General features: G+C 29.2%; 1 protein-coding gene across 1 annotated transcript in view; it reads left to right on the top strand.

The window, feature by feature from the left end:
- Nucleotides 1–8331: 8331 nt before the first annotated feature.
- Nucleotides 8332–21840, top strand: part of LOC113556434 (retinal homeobox protein Rx1) — a 43354-nt gene continuing 29845 nt past the window's right edge. The window contains exon 1 of the mRNA XM_026961375.1: nt 8332–8593. Within this exon, the coding sequence (XP_026817176.1) occupies nt 8332–8593 (262 nt within the window). The remainder of the gene's footprint in view (nt 8594–21840) is intronic.

Below are 21840 nucleotides of genomic sequence, written 5' to 3'. Positions count from 1 at the left end.
TATATATATATATATATATATATATATACGTATTACTTATTATTATACGTCTGGTCTGTTCGATAATGGACTGTCCTATGTTTGAGCCGTTTGAGGTCTAGATTGTATTGTGAATTTCATGATTGATTTGTCTGGAGAATAAAGTCTTTAAATTTACTCAGTGACGAGGTACACTCGACAATTCCTATGTACAACATATCGATATTTTTTGCGCTTTTCTATATTATTTATAGAATGTGTATTTGATTGATATTTGTATTAATTTGTTGAGGATCTAAATTTATAAAGTTATATATTATGAACATTTGATAATATTATATGCAGTATGCTTACACACTTATTTTTTCTTCAATAATGCTTTAATCTTTAACTTATTTGAGTATCCACCATTCTGCGAAATTCGAAAAATATTAATCATTAACTTATATAACATTTTACCTCTTTTTAAATTAGCTTTTTGTATTACAAAATTTTCAAAATTTTCAACATATTTAGACTAATATAATTTTAAACTAACTATATAGATATTTAAAATTTTAGTTTAAATATATGTATAAATAAAGGTATGTAGTGTACTCTCGATTATCCGCGAGCGGACTAGCCGTTGTCATCCACGGAATCATCTACATATCTTTATGCATACAAAAATAATATATATATCTTAACATTATACATAATAATTATTGGTTTAATTGGGTTATGATATAGCCATTACTCGATAACGACGTAAAATACAATACGCTTGTTTAATACATATAAATACTTTTTGGTAATTGTTGATACGTTTATCATTCGTAATTTTAATTTTTCGGATTATCCGCGGAATTCGCTTATCCGTAGATGCCTTGCCACCAAATTCAGCGGATAATCGAAAGTACACTGAATTTAAATATGTAAGATCTCCTCTTAGTAATAAATATAGATCGACTTGGCTGCATAAAATATATTTAAGTTAACCATAAAATAGTAATAACAAACACGAAATAAAATACATTCGTCGATCATCCATTCAAAATTTAAAATTAATAAAAGCTATAAGATATGATTGAATAACGATGTATTATACTATACTCAAGTATACTTTGATAACTGAGGTAACCTTTAAACACCAAAATAATAATAATTTATAATTTTAAAGAATATATTTTTGGTCTGCGGGTTTGATCAAATTCGTTCATCAAGATCTACCATTTGGTGAACCCTTATATATATTGATATTTTAATATAATACCAGTTATATACCTAAATAAAAATCATTGAAATTAGGTTTCCGAATGTCACACAAATAAATCATATTTAATATGACATAGGTATACCTAATTCGTATAGAGTTTATTCAAGGATTTAACGAAATTTAACGTAAAAATTAAATTATTACTGCTAAATACCATAACAAAATCGTAAAGTGATAATTTTTGTTGCCTTATTCATTATTCCACATTGTAATTCTGAGTCTTTGTATAAAGTGTGGTTAAATAAAACCTGTAAAAACTGTACTTAATTTAAGTCACTCGTGGCCGGTGATGCATGAATTAAAAAAGACTATATACTTTTTTAATTTGTAACTTTACAGGGGTGATTATGAAAATTAATTAAATTTACTAATTATTTAATAAATTTCAAATATAATTTATTAATAGTTGAATAAACAACTTATAATAATTTATACACAAATTATAAAAATCATTATTTTTAATTTTTATCTTATTACAAGAGTATTTATAATCTGTAATCTTATACAATAAATATTAAATATATTTGATTAACTATTTTGAACAATAATTTATATTATACAGTATATTTATTTTTGCACTATTATGTAATAAAAATGAAATATGAATATAGGTACATTATGATGAGAGATAATAAGCCAACCTACAATGTGAAAACCTTCAAACTTTGAAAAGAACACTAACATTATTTTTGTATTTAGAAGTCAGAATTTACGACACCACAGTGTTTTTTTCAACAACAAGAGTGAGATTTCTGATGTGGATTTGAATTAGCTGTCTAAGATAGAAATTAATAAGAATAATTATAATATCTATTAAATTTTTAATTACATAATTATATCTATAAAATTATAAATGTTTAACATAATATATTACATTATAAGTTAATAAATTCAATTTTTCGATATAGGTAATGGCTAAATTTAAATAATTATATTTTTAATAGATTGTATCATAATTCATAATACAATTAAGTTGTGTGTCGCCATACGCCCCGCAAGTTTAAAACCGTCGTGGCGTCAAACTGTATTGGAAAAAAAATGATTAACCTGCCGCTGCACTGCCTATCGGTTATAGATTGGTTTTCTCGTATTCTACCCCTATTTACACAATATAAACTGTACAACTGATTTATATTGTTATTTTTATAGAATTACATATACGCCTATATAGGCGAATCAGAGAATTCCCCTCGGCCAATTCATCACTGCTGAGACGCAAAAGTGGTTTTGAGGTTATTTGATTTTAGTGTTAAACGTCCGATGAAACAGAAAACGTCCAAACCTGAAAAAAATTCAAAAGTCTAAATGCCCGCGCTGCTGCTACCTTTGGAATATTGCTGCTACTGTGCAGCTGGCAGTGACAATTCTATGGGTCCTGCTGTCAAATAAATAGCACAAAAGACCGATATATATATACCTACTCTTTGATGGCACAAACCTACTCTTTTACAATTTCCGCTTTTTTATACAACATGGTGAAATGTAATTTTGTGGGCGACGTGTTTTTTTAAATTACATTTCATAACAATAACATTATATAGGTATGCGCAGGTCACGAACGTAAAGTTAGAAAAAATCAGTAAATAAACGATATCCTATATTACTTATATACCTATACCTTTATAATAAAAAGATGTACCGCTTACTTATATATATATTATATATATTGTATAAATCTACTAATAGTTTTTACACATCTGTCATTTATGTAATAATTGATTAGAGTTTAGAGTGGTACAATTGTAAGAATAATTATTTGTTACAAGTACAATTTTATCTTATGTATTAACATTTTATTTTATTATCACTTCAAATTAAATTGCAAAATGTAACTGTTTGTTTTTAAATCTCCATAAAAATCCCAAATGGCCAAAAAATATATCTATTTAATATACGTAAATATGTTATTAGGGTTAATAACTTATTTTCGTTAAGTATTTAATAGTTAAAAAAATAGATAGTATAATAATAGATATATGAATATGAAATGACATTTAAAGGCTGCTGTAATTGAAATACGCTATTTACAAGTACCTACATCACAATTATGTATACGCGATGAGACGTGCGTATATTATAGGTAGAAATGTATGCGATTGTATGGTTATATATATTAATTTCACCAGACTTGTGACGACCCGTAAAATATTTATGTTGTACAGTTAAGTAAGTATTCTACAGGTATATAGTGTATAGTCTGTATAATGTTATAAGATATGATGTATTATATCACAGGAATATTATAATTAAGTATCTTTATCCTACAGTTGGAATCTCGATTATTTTATGACTATTCATTAAATTCGAACTTAACACATCCATCAAAATGATCTACCCAAAGAAAAGGTTCATTCGACTCCCATTACAAAGCTGCAGATGACCAACTTCCCCGGTTATTTCATTTAATACTAGTTACCAATGTTACTATTGATTGTATAATTACTATTGACAGAAAAATATTTTAAAACTAATCATTTTACTGGAGAGATCAAAGCTATATACACATTTATATATAGTTATGTATGTTTTTTTGTTTACCTTTACCTAGATGCATTTTCATATATGTTAAAATGTATTATTACTAATTAATAATTTTCATAATCATAATAATAATGTTATTTGTTCATGCAAATAATCTATTTATCCAAACGTATAACTAATCGAAACGTTATTCGTACATAGACGTGTAATTAATCACTGTAAATTGTTAATGTATATATATGCGTTGGTAATATCTGGTATATATTATAATGTATATTATATAGGGTCTATAATTTTCAATTGAAAATATTAATCATTTGTTTAAATACGGTTATTTTGTTTCACATTAAATAAGTATATAATAATAAACAAAAATGTATAATGTATATACAGTAATTTATTATAAAATATAATATGTGGTTAAACAAAATTATCAACAGCTGCACACTCATAAGATCGTTTTTAATATAATTTAATATAATTTTTAACAAAATATAATTATAATATAATTTACATATTTTTGTGATTTTGAGGAATTTTAATTTTTGAACTGCGCGCATCTTAAAAATATTTGATCTTTTTTAACTACTGTTATAATAATTTTTAAGGAACATTATTATATTTAATTTTCAAGCTTTTTTCCCAAGAAACCAAAATTATAAATAATAATATAAATCAAGTAGAATTTCAAATATAGTTGAACATTTTAAATTTCTACGGATAGCACAAATAGATCCAAAATATTATGATATTTATATACAATATTTACGAAATGTTAACATAAATATTTAATGCAGTTATTTATTTATAAATTACAAAAAAAAAAAAATAATAACCGATCGTGTTGAATACTGATATTGTATAAATATTTATGAGAAAAGTAATGGATTTATTTTTGTTTTAACATCATATCCCTGGTGTCAAACTAGTTCTATTTGACTACTACAAACTATTCATAATATTGAAAAACGTTGAAATAGATAAAAAATTAAAAAAACTTAAGAGATCAAAAACCGAAATGCAAGTATGCAAAGTATTCAATTCAATTATGTTTTATTTATAAATTATTGGTTGATACAATGCATATAATGATAGTATCTTTAATATTTACATTGTTTGGCATGATATAATAGCTAGTATAAGGTATAGTACCAAAGTAAAAAATAATATTATGACAAATTATAATAGAAAATAAAAAATTGATTAATACACATAATGTGCAATAATTATAATTTATTTATATAATAATATATATAATGTTAACAAGATTAATTAAATTTCATATATAAATTTACTATATGTATGGTTAATGTTTATCATATTATTCCTATTAGATTAACTAATTCACATCAGTTATTAATATTTTCATAAAATGTATATTAAAATTTTAACAGATACATATACATTTTATCTTCAAGTGAACAATTTTGATAAAAGTAGGGAAATTTATAATGCACCTACTTACCTATTGTTTTTTGAAAAATATATTAAAATAAGTAACTAGTGAATCAGAAATAATTGAAAATATGAAACAAGAATATATTATACAATAACAATGTTCGTATGTATATTTTAATAATATAGGGGATATTATTAAATTGAAAATAAAACCTAACCTAATCTATGAGCGCTCACGAATTGTCTTCTGTGATTTTTTTTTTTTAAAGGTTGCTTGAATTGCTTCCCGATTTCCAAAATATAATTTTAGTATCAACATGATGTACCTATAATTTATTATATAAAAATAATATATCTATTTGAACTGCGCGCATCTTACCATTGAGATATAAATGTAATGTGTAAAATAACATCATCAATCATCATAAATTCAAATCACATTCATGACATAATTATTGATTAAGTTGATAATTATAAATATTAATAAAATACACTGTACCTACATTCCAATGAATTTAATTGATATCCAATTATATTTTATTATAATTTATATCATATGCGAACTATTATGTAGTATAGATGTGATAGCAAACAATTCGTATTAAATATTTTAAATTATAAATTACAATACAATCATATGTCTATAATAACAACATGCAGAAACTTTCATACAATATATATATAAGTTATTCTAACTTGCCAAGTAAAAATATATTTTACATATATTATATGCATAATATAATACGCCTATTACGATTCGATCGAAAAAGTCTATTTAAATGTTAAAAGTTAAAAGTAAATTAGTAAATTAATATTTACTTATTCATAAAATATTAAAAATGATGAATGTTATAATAACAGTTTTCTATGTAGAAGGGTTTGCTGTGGTTTAGAGCTAAAGGAAAAATTTAATTTTTATCTATTTTTTTTAAGATTTTCATATGTTATTATCACTTTAACCAATCAGTATGGGGAGGGGGGCTTTGCAGTTCGTTATTAGGACGTGAACAAAATGTCCTGTTGTGTGGTTAGAATATTTAGTTTTTATGGGTTCCTAACAACATATATATTATGTTATACTAAGTAACATAAGATATATAATAATGAAACGTGTGTCCTTATAGGTACTTCGCAATAGCCATAGCTCCTGTTAGTATAGGGACCTATCACCTATACTAACCACCAAAAAGCCATCGAAAACATTCAGCAGCGTTTATTATTGCAACCGATAATCCCTTCAGATAACAACCTAGCTATTTACGCAATACACGCGAATGTTAGAATATATATAATATAAAATTCAAAAAAACTGGTCTTGTAAATAACCACTTGAACAAAAACCTGGCCTGAAAATGGAGTAGTGGGGTGTGTATTATATTTTGAATTCGTTACGTTGTTTCGGTATGGGCCAATTAAAATTTTCACCGGGCATCGCTATAAGCGTGATGGAATAAGCACGTAAAAACTCAACAGGACGTAAATATAATATACATATTATTGGTACTCAGGACTTGCACACTACGCACACATCCTGCAGGAGGTACTCGCGGACGAAAAGGGATTATAAATGGTGTTCCTCGTTAAGCCGAATTATTATGTCGCGGTATACGTAAAACACCACTCTCGCGGTCTAGTGGCGGAATCGACCAGTATATCGTCCGCAGATGTAATACGCATTTACTTATGCGCGTATAGAAACTGCGAGGAAAAAAATAAAAGCACTTATAATATTTGTTACATTATAATATTATCACGTTATGATATTCAAACGATTCGAGAAGAAACGCGTTTTTGTTGTTGGACGCGCGAACTATATACGATATTATAGGTACCTCATCCTATGCCTCTTCTCCTTCGCGGTTTATATACTATTTATATCGCATTTCCTATAGATATTATATATATATATATTGCAAAGTATGAGAGGAAAGAGAAAGAGAACGAGAGAGAAAAGGAGAATATACAACTGCAATGCAATAACAACAATAATGTAACAGCTATAGTCATGAACGTCTCGGGTTGTATACCATAATATTATGCTGTCGCCTGTGATCAAGTCGGGTTGGAGGCAGCCTCACGACCGCGGATACAACACGATCTGGGTGTGAACGAATATGGTGTATATACATACACGACCAGAGCGATTCTGCAGCTTCGAATATTTCATTATTATTATTATTATTATTATTATTATTATGTACACACGCACACACTTAACACACACACACACACACACACATACACCGTTCGTCGCTCAGTCACGTCGTGAATATAATATACAGTGCCGTGTCGCGCGCGTGCGCGTATGTGTGTGTGTGTGTGTGTGTGGGGGGCCAAACAATAACATCTCATTTAAACATTACACGCTAGTAAATAAATAAGAGGGACGCCTCGTCATCGTCTCGCCCGCTCGCTCGCTCTCTCACTCTCTGTCTCACACCGTCGCCGTTACCGCACCACCGCCCCGTCCGCGATGGGGCCCTCGGGGGCATTTAGGGTTTTGAAAAGAACATTTATCGAATTATACCCGGAGACCCGTGGACGGCGGTGGAACGATAGTTAAGGTGCGACGCGCGGGTTGGGGTGGAGCGCGCACAAGTGGCCCGTTTATGCGAAAGCCGCGGCGGTCCGGGGGCAACGACTCCGGGGCGGGGAGGGGCGCTGGGTGCCTCGCCATTGGCCCGCTGTGGCCGCGCCTCCCACCCCGGCGGCGCGCAACGCGCTCGTCGAGTCTCGCGCGACCGGCACACCGCCGCCGCCGAACAGTCGTGGCACTCCGGTTCTTGTCGCCTCGTCGTCTGCACGATTACTGCACATCAGCTCCGCCCGCGCGCACAATCGCGCCGCACACACGCACCGGATGAGCGACGCGATATTAACCATATCATTATTACCTATACTTGACGTCCTGACACGATAGATAACACGGCACGTCGTAATAATATTGTTGTGCAGTTCTACGCGTTATCTGCGCGAGTGGGTCACACACGACTGTACCTCGACGTTGACCGATATCGGATTTTTTCTTTTGCATTTTGTCCGTCAACATTTGCTGAACACATTGTCGTCCGGAGAACAACAAACACATACGTAACGACAACATCGCAATATATACATCGAGCGAGCGATATTATAATATATTGTTATAGACTCACGTCTGTCACGCGTCGTTTCGAACACACGTCGGTGACCATCGTCATATTATCGTCGTCGTCGACATGGAAACGGACAGCAACAGCGACGGCGAAATGATGCCGACCGCCGCGCAGATGCCGCCCTACAGCAGGGCCAACATTGAGCTGCTGATCAGGAGACACCAGGCCGCCGTTACGGCACTCGGGCTGGCGTTCAACGGGCCGCCACACCATCACAGGCCGATGATGGCGAACGCGGCCACGTCCGTGCCAGCGCCCAAGCACCACACCATCGACGCCATACTCGGACTCAAGCGCAACAGCCACAAAGACCAGGAGTCCGGAGGCAAGTATATAATATATGTATATATATATATATGTCATGTTTGTAATACCCTAACCGACGTATTATGTGATGGCCATAAAAAAAAAAATACAAGTAGGTATATATAGCTCAGGTATTCAAATCACACGCTTGTGACACGATTCAATCGATTATCTCAATCAAAAATTTCGTAAATCTTTATAAATCGTGTACAAGTATCTGTCATATGTTATGGTTAAGAGTAATGTTTGAAATTCACTCCGAGGATCTATGCACACATATTATACGTCGAACTTTATCTTTTAACACTTAGTAAAGCATTTAAATATATATGTATATGTCGATCAGGTGTATCAGATTTGATCTATACGTAATTTACATTAAAATTCCGCATACTATTTATGCAAAAATAAGTTATATATATAGCAGTTATATTCTGTTTTCGTGAGTACTATTGACGCGCTAAATATATTATGAAATGTTCAAAAATGGTGGGAACGCATATAAATCGCTTTATATGGAACCATAATACAAATTTTGTCGCATAAAACTTTAAATTCCCTGCTTGTTATATCTGCCGTGGTCTTATAAGAGATGTTATAATATTTCTTCACGATCACCAATGTAAATAACTATAATATAAACGTATAATGTACCTAATAAGCATACTTATATGAGTATAATATAAACAGTAAAATATATCCTATATCATGTTATCCGTATGCATTTAATCTTTTGTATAGGGTTGTATATTATTATAATATTGGTCTTGAGATTATTCCACTACACCGTATATATAACCGCAATTTACATTTTGTTAATTTACCTATTTATACTTATTATCACATAATATTATTGTTATTTCACATAATATTTATATATACATGCAAGTTTAATACAATAAACAGCAAAATATTGGTTCATTAGGTCCAGATAATGTTTAGTCCAAAAATGTTAGCCTTATGCCGCATGTTAGTCTAATCAATTTTGTTCTATAAAGTTAAGGGCATGACAGAATATGGTATAGTCTAATACATTTTTCGTCCAATCTATGTAGTCCAGAATACTTAAATTAAAAAATTTCAATTACCAAGGATTCAAGAAAAGGATCTTATTAATAGCGCTTTTTTATTTTAAAATATTATTCTAAATTAATAATTATTTATTTAAAACGATTTTAAATCAGCAAACATAAATGCATTAAAAACTACACTTAATGAGCCTAATATAACGGGTTGTTTTTTTCATTTTGAACAAGCTTTATGACGTCAGCTGGTGAACCGTGTCTAAGAGATGAGCATTTAGACTATAGTCATTAATCAGCTAATTATAAGAAAATAATTTATTCGAACTATGTCTTTACCGTTCATACCGTTAGAGGAACTGCAAGAAATTTTCGAGACAAGCTGTCTCTCCTAAATTCTCTCCAGAAATATGGAATTGAACTTGTAATAAATAAACCAAAGACATAGAGAACCGACATTATTATAGAAGGTTACCACTCGAAATTAGGAAATGTCCTATTAACCCATCATTCTAATATTTGGATATTAGAATTGGAAGCATATTCAAGAAGAAACGGAAAATATTATTATAAAGATAAAGGGTGGTCATGCGCGCGTCCCCTATTTCCAAAAATATATTTAAAATGGGAACGAAGGGTCTACATAGGTTACAGACGCATTGGATTAAGTCGGGGTTCATTTAACATATTACATAGTTGGTTAAGCGTACCGGAATAAAGAAAGGTAAATGTAAGTGGACAGAACGAGACTAGGTTTGGTTAAGGACTTATTTAAAGTTAATTAGAGATAAGAGCTTTTGGAGTCAATAGATATATTAATAAGTGTAGTGAGAAATTTTGCAATACATATTTTTGATCAATAAGGGAAGATATTCCTCATTAAATTATAAGGGTGGGTTTAAAGTATTGCACTACTTATTTGGTATACCTAAGTTCGTGTGGGCGGTGTGAATATTATAGATGCAGGTTATTATATATTATTCATATTATGTCTGTAAGATTATATATATCTGCAGCAGCCGCGTCGTATATAAGTTCCTTCCTAACCTAACCGTCTCGGGTCACGTGGGAAAAATCAGCCGCCGATGACGACGACGTGGTGGTAATTGTTTTGGTAAACCGCCGGTGGGGGAAATACATTTTCAAGCCCATTTGTTTTTAATCACTTTTCTCATTCTACGCGGGTACTCCGCTATTTCCCGGCCACAGCGCTCGTTTTTGTTTCAATACTTTAAGAAGTTCAAATTCCGTATAAAATATGTGAAATGTTGTCCCAATTACCGCCGTTATTTCCCCTTTTTGTGCGCGCTATATAATATTATCGTACTTACGCAGTTGTTTCACTATATAAACCCATCTATATAAACATGTGCAATATTTATATACATATATATAATATAGTCAAACGCATTGCCGTCCCGCCGTGCGCTGTCGCGCGAGCTGCTTAATTGAGACCGAATAACGCGCTCGCAGATATAATAAATATTATATATATATATATATATATACCTACCTATGTACAATAAATTTATGTATAATATACGCGTTTATGATGTGTATATATAAACTACAAAAATAAATTACTTTTGTCTCTCTCTCTCTCTCTCTCTCTATCTATCTTTCTTGTAGACCGTCTACAAAAGTTTCAAAGCCGATTTCGATATACGCGCGTGCCACGGACCCATAATAAGGCAATTTCAATTTCGGAATGTTATGTCATATACTCGTGTATATAATTCAGACGTGTTTTTTCCCTTTATTATTTATATAATAGATATTTACTAATTTGCTTAGACTATATATACATGAAATACTGCGTATTATTATTATTATATATTTAGGTAGACAAACGCGTGTGTGCGTCTATATATGTAATAATATTTTCGTGTCCACCAGCAAATGCACTGCAACGACGATATCTGTCATCCCAGTGGAATTAATTAATCAATTATACCGGACGAACATACACACACTCATACATTGGGTGATGTGCCGATATGCGTCATTTTTATGTAATATTTTATACGAACACATTATACGTGTATAATAATATATATACATATGGTATATCTATACTTACCCTATGTGTGTATATTATAGGTTTATAATGTTTGCAATGTATATATATATACATAGAAAAAAAAGATAACAAATATAACAAATATAGGGAAAACGAAAGTGTGTGTGCGTGTGTGTAGGTGTGTGTGTCTGCACGCGCTTGTATATTATTAAAGGGGAGAAAAAATACGAATATATAGTACCTATATCACGTATTGTATATATATATATATATATATATATATATATGTCTGTGTGTAGCGAAAAGCCTAATTCGTGCGTTATCAACACTGTTATCGGCTCGCGTGTCGTTTACTCATAATAATATTATAATAACAAACAATTAAATTGATTAAAACATAATATTTTAATCAGACGTCTTATCACTGCCGTTCCAATTATTAATTAAAATATCAAATGAATGCGCAATTTTTTCCAGTACCAGCTTACTCCTACTGTATAGTGTATAATATGATATATATATATATATATATATATATATATATATATGATATATAAGTACATACTATTACATAATATACATCATATTATACTAGTAGACTGTGCAGTGTCTGTTCCGTGTGATGATTATCGCATAAAGTGTCATATTTAATATATTCTGTTTGACGTAATTGTACCCATTATATATATATACCATAATTTATACCCATATATATGTATCAGTAAATATAGTATATATAGGTTATACTGTTATAGCTTACACTTCACACGTGTGCGTAGGTGTAAGTAAATATATATGATAATATAAATAATAGACCAAATAATAATCATCATTATGTCTCGTGGTATAGTTTCTGTATTATTAATACATTATAATAAGATTGTAAGACGACAAAATACGAAATAATGAGATAAATAAAATCTAATTAAATGTATTAAAATGTGAACTGACGCAGAGATATGCATAAATAGACTTAGAAGTCAAAATGTGAGTATATATGACAAGTGCGGTTTTTAAACAGATACATCACACTGTTCACAACTTGAGTATATATATATACGATTAATTATTGCCCCTATTAAAGCTTATAAATATTATGTACAGAAATATCGCGATACAGTATCATATAAAAAATAACTTAATCAATATAATGGGATAATTGAATGAATATTATATAATATAGGTATAACTGAATAATTCGATACAATATATTGTAATATACAGAAACCTATGTAACACCATATATTGTTGATATAGTATCATAAATTCATAAAATGTCACTCTAATGGATCGACTAATACAACATATATCGTTGTTCAAAATTGAAAAACAACATAGTGTGTAATACATATTAATCATATTATATACGACTATGATGTGTCTATGTAGAACATGTATTAAAATACAAAACCAATTATCGATGTAAATAAAATTAATAAAAACACATGCATATATATTATATTACACAGTTCCACAATATATGCATCTGCCCCACTTAATTCTAGATTGTTTTATTTTAATTGAAGACTTTTTAGATAAAATAATGTTGTATAGGAAATATTTGAAGACATAATGTTTTAAATTACCTCTAGATAATATTCGTGAAATTTTTTTTTCCAAATTAAATTTGAAATCGCGTTTATAAAATAAATATTAGTATACGTTAACGGAAGTCTACACATATCTATATAATATATAATCCTATATATATTATGTTTATCACCACTACAGTTACGACGACGATTCCGTAAAAAAACAATTATAATCAATAACATTATAAATTATAATTATTAGCGGCACATGATGCACCGCGTAAATTTATAATAACTTAAAAAGTTTGATAAAAATATCAAACAGCTGCTAACCGTTGCCTTGGATTCATCGATCACTCATGAAGTCTTGAGTCGTGGGGTACGTGTAAATGTTCTCGTGTAGAACTGTAGAAGTGTGTATTTACTATATTATATATGTATATAATGTATAATGTATATACATTATATTATGCTTACAACTATACACGTCTTTTGTTCGTGTACTCATAATAATTAGCTGGTGTTTCACACATCAAATAATACCATAGTCCATAATATCATTATAAGTTGCAAATCCTGTAAGGTAGGTAGAACGTTATAATATAGTATATGAACGTAAAGTTGCAGATTGTTTCAAATGTGGATGTGGGTGTGGGTACACCGAATTTGGTACATTGTGGTAAATTTAGCCCGTCATTATCGCGGTATTGAAATGACGGGGGTTAACCACGACTTCCAATCCCGTATATAGTAGCTCGTACATCGCAACTACTATGTTTGCGCAAAACCAAAACTATAAGAACCAAAATATTGATGTAAATACAAACAAACACTCAATATATGTAATATAGTTGTGTATAACATGAAGTCCATCCACCGCTTAAAAAGCTGTCAATACAAATACATTAATAATATTATGCTGTAGGTTATAAGGTATAATAAATAATAATAACTATATATATATAATTATTTTAAGTTCAAGTTATTAAAGATTAAACTAAATCATGGTAATAATTATAACTATGTTTATTATATTAAACAATAGTATATCTCATAATTTTCATTATTATATCATTTTTTGTTCATTATTCTGAACACTTAAATATGCAAAACTATATGAATGAAAATTATGAATTTAATTTCATTGTTATGCAGCTTATTTAAACAAACACAATCGTCAATATAATTTATATCATATTATACAACATAATTAGAAGTCCTCAATAATTTATAAAAATACTAAGAAATTATCATTTTCAATCATATTTTGCTAGAAAAACTTAGATTTAATATTAATATCTACTAGAGTTATATTTCACAATATTGAAAATATATTAAACTATAATTAACTATTTAAGTAGGTATTTACAAACACTCAAATAATGCAATTATAATATTTAAATATTCATAAAAAAAAAGGTTAAGTTAAGTTCATATAATATCTCTTGAACTATATATTTAGGAAATATTGATCAATATTTTTTGTTCATACAACTTTACTGTTATACCTACCTAATAGTATAATGCTATAATAGGTACCTTGCATGTTTAAATTCATATTTTAATTTTTAATGTTATTATTTTATACCTGTATGTAATATTTGAATTAATTAAAATAATCCTTTGTTGCTTTATGGAATAATATTTAAAATATTTGGAAGGCTGTAATAAAGTGTTAACTGATTAGATTATACTTATACTATATAAATGCATATACTTGTACTTAAAATATTAAATTATTCATTAGAGAACTAAAATATTTTTATTTAATGATCTAAGTTTATTTTAACATAATACAAGGACAATAGAAGCAGAAAAAGTTAATTTATTTATTAAGATTAGTTTTTTAAAATGTTTGCGAACAATCAAAGTTTTTGTAACCGTTTCACTTATTTATTTTACCGTTATTCGGGTTAACGTTAACTAGGTTAATTAATTATTTTCTTAAACTTCATACATTTTCCTAACTAGTTTTAATATTTTTAAACGTGTTAATGAATTCCTGTATACTTAACACTGTCCTCAGAAACTATAATAATATTAAAAATAAAAAACATTCTAATTGGTATATTTTTCCTTTGTAATAATTTAATGTATTAACTATCGTATTTTGAATATTTTAATAATAAGCAATCAAAACATACTATGAAAAATAATTATATTTGTTTTATGTTATGATGTAATGATTATGATCTTTTCCTAATTTGCATTTTTTTCAATTACCAAAACTCAACTGCGTTCATAAGTCGATTAGGTTGTATTTCAATAATATATATTATTAACTAATAACATACGCATCACAAACTATGGTGATAATGAGCTCCTTGCAGGATGATACAGATTGCAAATATAATAGCGACATATTAGTTCTAAGGACGTACTTTCTCTCTTCTTCATAACAATAACAAAACATACATGAGTATATCTACCACATATATCATAGAATTTCCATTATCCGTAAATAGTAATATTAAAAAAAAAAATATGTGTAAATGGTATTTTTGTGATATTTCGATGTGCAGAATTTTGTGAGAAAATAATCTACACTGAACACGTAGGTACCCTACAACCTACCTACCTACCATAGTTACTGCCGAGTCCAGTATAGTTCCACGGCTAATCTCTCCGTAAGAAGAAGCTTTTCTTTTCCAGACTTTTATGTTAAACACGATAAATCTAATCTGGATTTATTCGATTTATTTGGTATTCTTATTATTTATACGCATTTCAAATTCTTATTCATCCCATTGCCGTTTCTACTATACATCCTCGATCCGGACTTATTTATAAAAATGTCAGCTTTTGGCCAGCTCTAGCAACCTTTATTTAATAATACAAATGTATATAATATAATATACGGCAGTGGGCACGCATCATCCGGTCCCAAATCCAAATCCCACCGGTGAGTTCCGTACACAAGTAATGAATACAATATATATAAATAATACGTCGATGTATGTGTGTGTGTGTGTGTCTACCATCGCGTTTTATTCACAACAACGTTATTACTGTTATGGCTCAAGCCGTTGTTATCGTAATTGGTCGCGTATATACATATATTGCGTATTATAAGTATAAACCACCGCCGTCGGTCGCCACTGCTCCGTAGGGGTTTGTGCGTCAGTGGCGCTAAGCCGATTTCCCAGATCCTTTTACTGAGGATACACGCGATCGCCAATGTCATGTTATGTTCGATATATTATATTATATGTAGTTAGGTACAGTGTATGTGAGTTGGCCAGAATATATGTTTATTGTCGTATATACAACGATCCACATCACAAAACCCTTATTAAACTAACTATATAATTATAATACGTAAACCTTATTATTACTTTTATTATTTTTTATGTTATTATTTTTTTTATACATAATGGCGTTACATTGGTTTTTATTAATTCCTTCGACGTAAGCTACATTATTTTATTACAATTATTTCACCCTTGTGGTGGTGGTTAACCCGCAGGCAATAATATTAAAATATCTTAAAATCTAAACGAGCATTTACAACGGTTATTCTGATGGTGATTATAACAGTAATAATAATAATAATTATTATTAGTAGTAGTAGCAGTATTATTAATATTATCACAGTACGAATAGTTATTTGTTGTTTATACTCAATAACCTACACATTTAAAATTTTAATAATGTAAATATCTATATCATACAATCAAATTTATCTTTTTAATTAAGTTTCTAAATTCATTTGATACAAATTGACTTACAAACGTAAGTGCGTTGTTGTTTAATAATATAATATGTACAACCATTCGTTCTTTTATTTACTCGCGTGTCATAGTACAATCTATTTTATTACTCGTTTATTAAAATTATATTTGAAGAAGTTAAACGTGGATATAAAATGATAACATAATAAATCTTTTGTATTTAATTTTTAAACAACAACTACTATTGTCCATGGTTTGTCCTCGTGCGTTGTTTTGAGCAGTTTATGTACAGTCGTACAGGCTACAGACTAGTGCAGTTCTAAATATTATATACACACACATTTATCATATTATAGTTTAATATATTTTAAAAAACCGTTCATGATACAAAAGTAGGAAACTGCAGAAGTGCAGACTCACTTCCATACTTGATGATAATATATAGTGGATTATTAATTATTATTTATTTTTCAAATACAATAATTTATTATTGTATTTGTATAATAAAAAAAGTACTATAATATAATATATTAATCAGATCACAAACATAATTTTTACATAATATTACACAGTGGATATTTAACTACAGTAAAATAATTTTTATTATTGTATTATTTATTGAATATTATTGTTCACTTATTAATGAAATACTTATATTTATTATTATTTTATAGTATGAGAATACAAAGTTTGTAAGCTATACGTGTCTTGTATTACTTATGATATGCCTATATCAGTGGCGGCTCGTGCTAAAGGGCACACGGGCACATGCCCCACCTAAAAAATCGAGAAGAAAGAAGAAAAATGTATATTAAATTATTAAAATTAAAATTGAATAGGTATTTCTTCGATCATAATATAGTTGGTATATTATCGAATATTATGTAAAAAATTTTTTTATCAAATACGGGTGCTCCTAGATACAATAAGTGCATACGATATTATACGCACAATACAACGAAGTTGTGCCCCGATGTCCCGATCAACAGTACTAGATATCCCCCACTTTTCGACGCGAATTAATACGGCATTGCGGCACAATCCGATTGTGCCCGAATTCTATTTTTATTATGATTTACAAGATTTTGTCGGTCTTATCGCCTTCGTATTGTTTTATTTGTCGATCGTCTTCCGTGGAACAAAATTTGAAAACATGATAATAATTAATCATTATTTGTTCATTCTAATAGTCATCAAAATATTCATGAAGAAAAAAGACAGACGGATCGATTTGGAATTCAAAAATATAACTACTATATAATATTATGTTATAACTTATAATTATATTTTATTAAATATTATAACGGTGTAACAATTATATTTAATATTTATTTTTAAACCATAATTTTTTTTTTAATTATTTGTTGTGCAAGATACTTTATAAGCATATAGGTTTTAGTATCAACGATACCAACTAATTTATTTTATTTTATTTAAAAATCGTCAGGAATTGATGGTAAGTTCAAAGTTGTCATAATGGAAAAAGAAAGAAATATTTGTGCCCCACCTTCAATGAACCCCGCGAGTCGCCTATATTACTTGGCCTACTGGCCTATATTACTTGTGTATTACTTATATCAGCACTGCAAAACAAACGCAAGACAAGCTAATATTGATATTCAATATTATAAATTATTGGATATATTATTAGTATTAATAAAAATAATATTGAATTTTAAAAGTATTTAACAATAGTTTGAAATATTATTAGATAGTATGTAATAGCTAAAAATATATTATTATACTAGAATTCCCTATACTGCGGGATATTTAGCCGGTGTTAAATTAAAATTGATCTAATTTAATTATAATTAAATGTTTCTTCCAATAATTTTGTTAATCACTTATTAGCTCCAAATATCATCTTTATATTTATAACATATGACATCAACAGTAAATTGTTTATTATAACGATACTAATTTATCGTATTCATAATGTCTTACGAAATTCCTTAAATACTATCATTGCCGCTACAGTTTGTATTTAACTGAACTAGCTGTATTAATTAAGTGTAATATAATAAATATAATATATAAAGTGTAATAAAATGCTTCTCAACAAATTTTAATCATGCTTAAAAAATTCTTAGTAAGTGTTATATGTAAGACTTCCAAATACATTTCATCATATAAATAATATGCAGCATCGGCAATATGTCATTGATAATAATTATGTTTATTAATTATAAAAATATAAAGAAATATTTTTATTATAAATATTGTATTATATATAAAAAAAACTAAATTTTAAGAACATATAAAGAATTTATCTTTAAAAACTGTTACTTACTCCATTTTACTTAAAATACTTACATACTATTTATTATAAAGATTCATTTGTGTCTAGGTATATATATATATATACATAAATATTGTATCTAAATAATGTGAAAATTAATTAAAAATTATTATACAAGTATCATATACACATAAGTATATACTTGTACACAATAATATGCTACTACTTAAACATATACTACCATAAAAATAATAATAGTCATTATCAACAACATGAAAATATAATATTTTATAATGTAGGATATATCAACATAACATTATATTCTATAGTGTAATACTGTTCATACCTATTTATAGATTTCATAAGTCATAATTTTTCAGAGATTATAGATTTCTTAGTGTTAAACAATAACACCAGAGTTTTTTTAAATTTAACAAAAAAATAAAATTAAAAGAAGAACAGAGTATTTTTATTAATGTGATACATTATATTATTTTACGATGTACATACAATGAAATTTTAAATTTAAAATCGGTAATGGTTAGGTAATTAATGAGCTCTGAAAATAACCCATACAAAATACCACTAACATACATTTTTTTAGTGCATAGATGTTATTTGCAGTAAATATATAATAGCCCGTTATTATACGAGTACCTCGTAAAATTAAATATATTCTGTAATTCAAATAAAAATAATTGCCCGTTTCTTTTTCTGCTTATTTATAGTATATACATTGACGCGTGGATAAACTTCAAAATAATATTGATGATTACAAATTATAAATGTTTTTTTTCTTATAACTCGTCGATAACGCCGTAATAAAATTTATTGTATATAGAAACATTGGTGATTTACTACTGTTTCGGAAGACCGTGTGAACAGAAACTCATGTCGACGTCGACCATTTGTCACGAAAATAAAAGAATGAAAAAATCACCCCATACCTCTTGTGCTCTGTTCTGATGACATTATTTACCATCATAATAATATATGTATACATATTTTATTTATACTGCATTTGTTGTGTGTGTGTGTATTTTCGTAATAATGATTCAACACGTTATCAGACGTCATAAAACGCCAATAACAATCGTAATAATAATGATGACACAATGCGAGACTGTGCAAAAGGGGATCGACGAAAACGCCACTGTAGCAGTACAGTGCGGGGGTGGAAAACCGAAATAAAAACGTGTACATTTCAAACGCGTCGACCCCATCACACTCGAGCGTAACGTGTATATATCTGTGTATATATTATGTGTGTGTGCATATACACTGTAACATCGGGTACATACATGTATATAATATATATTCGTGTGGTTTTTTAAGCCTCTTTGCAGGCGTATTTACGAGTGTGTATGAATAACAGTGGTAATCCATAATGAAGCCGTTTTATTCCACCGTTTTAGACGACGTTGTAAATTAACGTGACATTTATTATCGAGATTACAGATTTTGCACCCTAAATAATAAAAATAACAATAAAACAAAAATTATTATTCGTTAAAAAACCACATTCAGTTATGATGTCATCCGACAGACGTGTAATATTCACATCGATGTGTCTGCAGACAAGCCCGTCAGATATATTAAAATGCAATAACCGACTGTATACACACACACACACACACACACACACACACACACACACACACTCTGTGCGTTTAGCTTTGGCTGACGTATGCCGCGAGCGACTGTTTCTAATGCGGCGAAGCATAGTTGGCTGGCCATAGATTATATAAGTAGATACGACGTGGGGCCATAGATATACGTCTGAGAGCATATTTGATGTAACGATTACTCACAAATGGTTTTTCATCGTTTAATGTAATAATATTATTATAATATTACTATTATATACTGTAGCTACCGGCTTAAACGATTTTTAATAACAATAATAAAAACATTTCATTGATAAATTTAAGTAAACCAATTTCCAAATGAATACAAAATTAAACAGTAATATGTTGTGGTTTTTACGGTAACGATTGTAAGATACTATGGTTAGTTCAGATAAGTCATATTTTTCTCTATTTTTTTTTAACAATATACAAAGGTACATTATTAAGATTTGAAAAGTTGGTTAGGTGAGCGTTTGGTAACGGAAGTCTTTAAAATTCGATAACTATCCTGTCTTTACCACTCTCCGGTACTATAATAAATTTGTACAATATCTACATGCCTGTGGTATGCTATTTGTATGATATGCGCAGTAATAACTGCACACATGTATTGATTTTATAATAAAACGGTGATATAAAATTAAAGCTAACTAAAAAATTATACGTGTTTACATTTTAATATAATATTGTCCCTATACTGAACATGTTGTGGCAACGGCCGCGGTGGTAGTCGTTATACTCGTAATATATAATACGGCTATACGAATATAGTTCACTGTATATATATATAGACTATAAATTATATTATATTATTATAAATTATCATGTGATCGCGTTACCGCACATACAAACCGCGTTCGAATTGAATTAGTAGAAAATCGGCTATCTGGCAGCGAATCTGCCGATAAGAGCACGAAATAACAACGGGGTGAAAAAAAATTATAATAAACATAGAGACCAATTTTGCCGTCGTGCTGCACGGGGACGCCGTCCAATTAAACGTAATTCGGATTATTATTAAAACGGGATCGCGTGTCGAATTATATGTCTGCGCGCACAGCAGTATATTATGGTCTAAAATAATAATAATAACGACGACGACGACGGTTTATCACGAAAAAAAAGTTTTCGGTCTACGACGAGAGGGTGAAAAT

The sequence above is a fragment of the Rhopalosiphum maidis genome, chromosome 4 (genome assembly GCF_003676215.2).
Source record: "Rhopalosiphum maidis isolate BTI-1 chromosome 4, ASM367621v3, whole genome shotgun sequence".
NCBI lineage: Eukaryota > Metazoa > Arthropoda > Insecta > Hemiptera > Aphididae > Rhopalosiphum > Rhopalosiphum maidis.
This window is presented reverse-complemented; position numbering and strand designations above follow the sequence as displayed.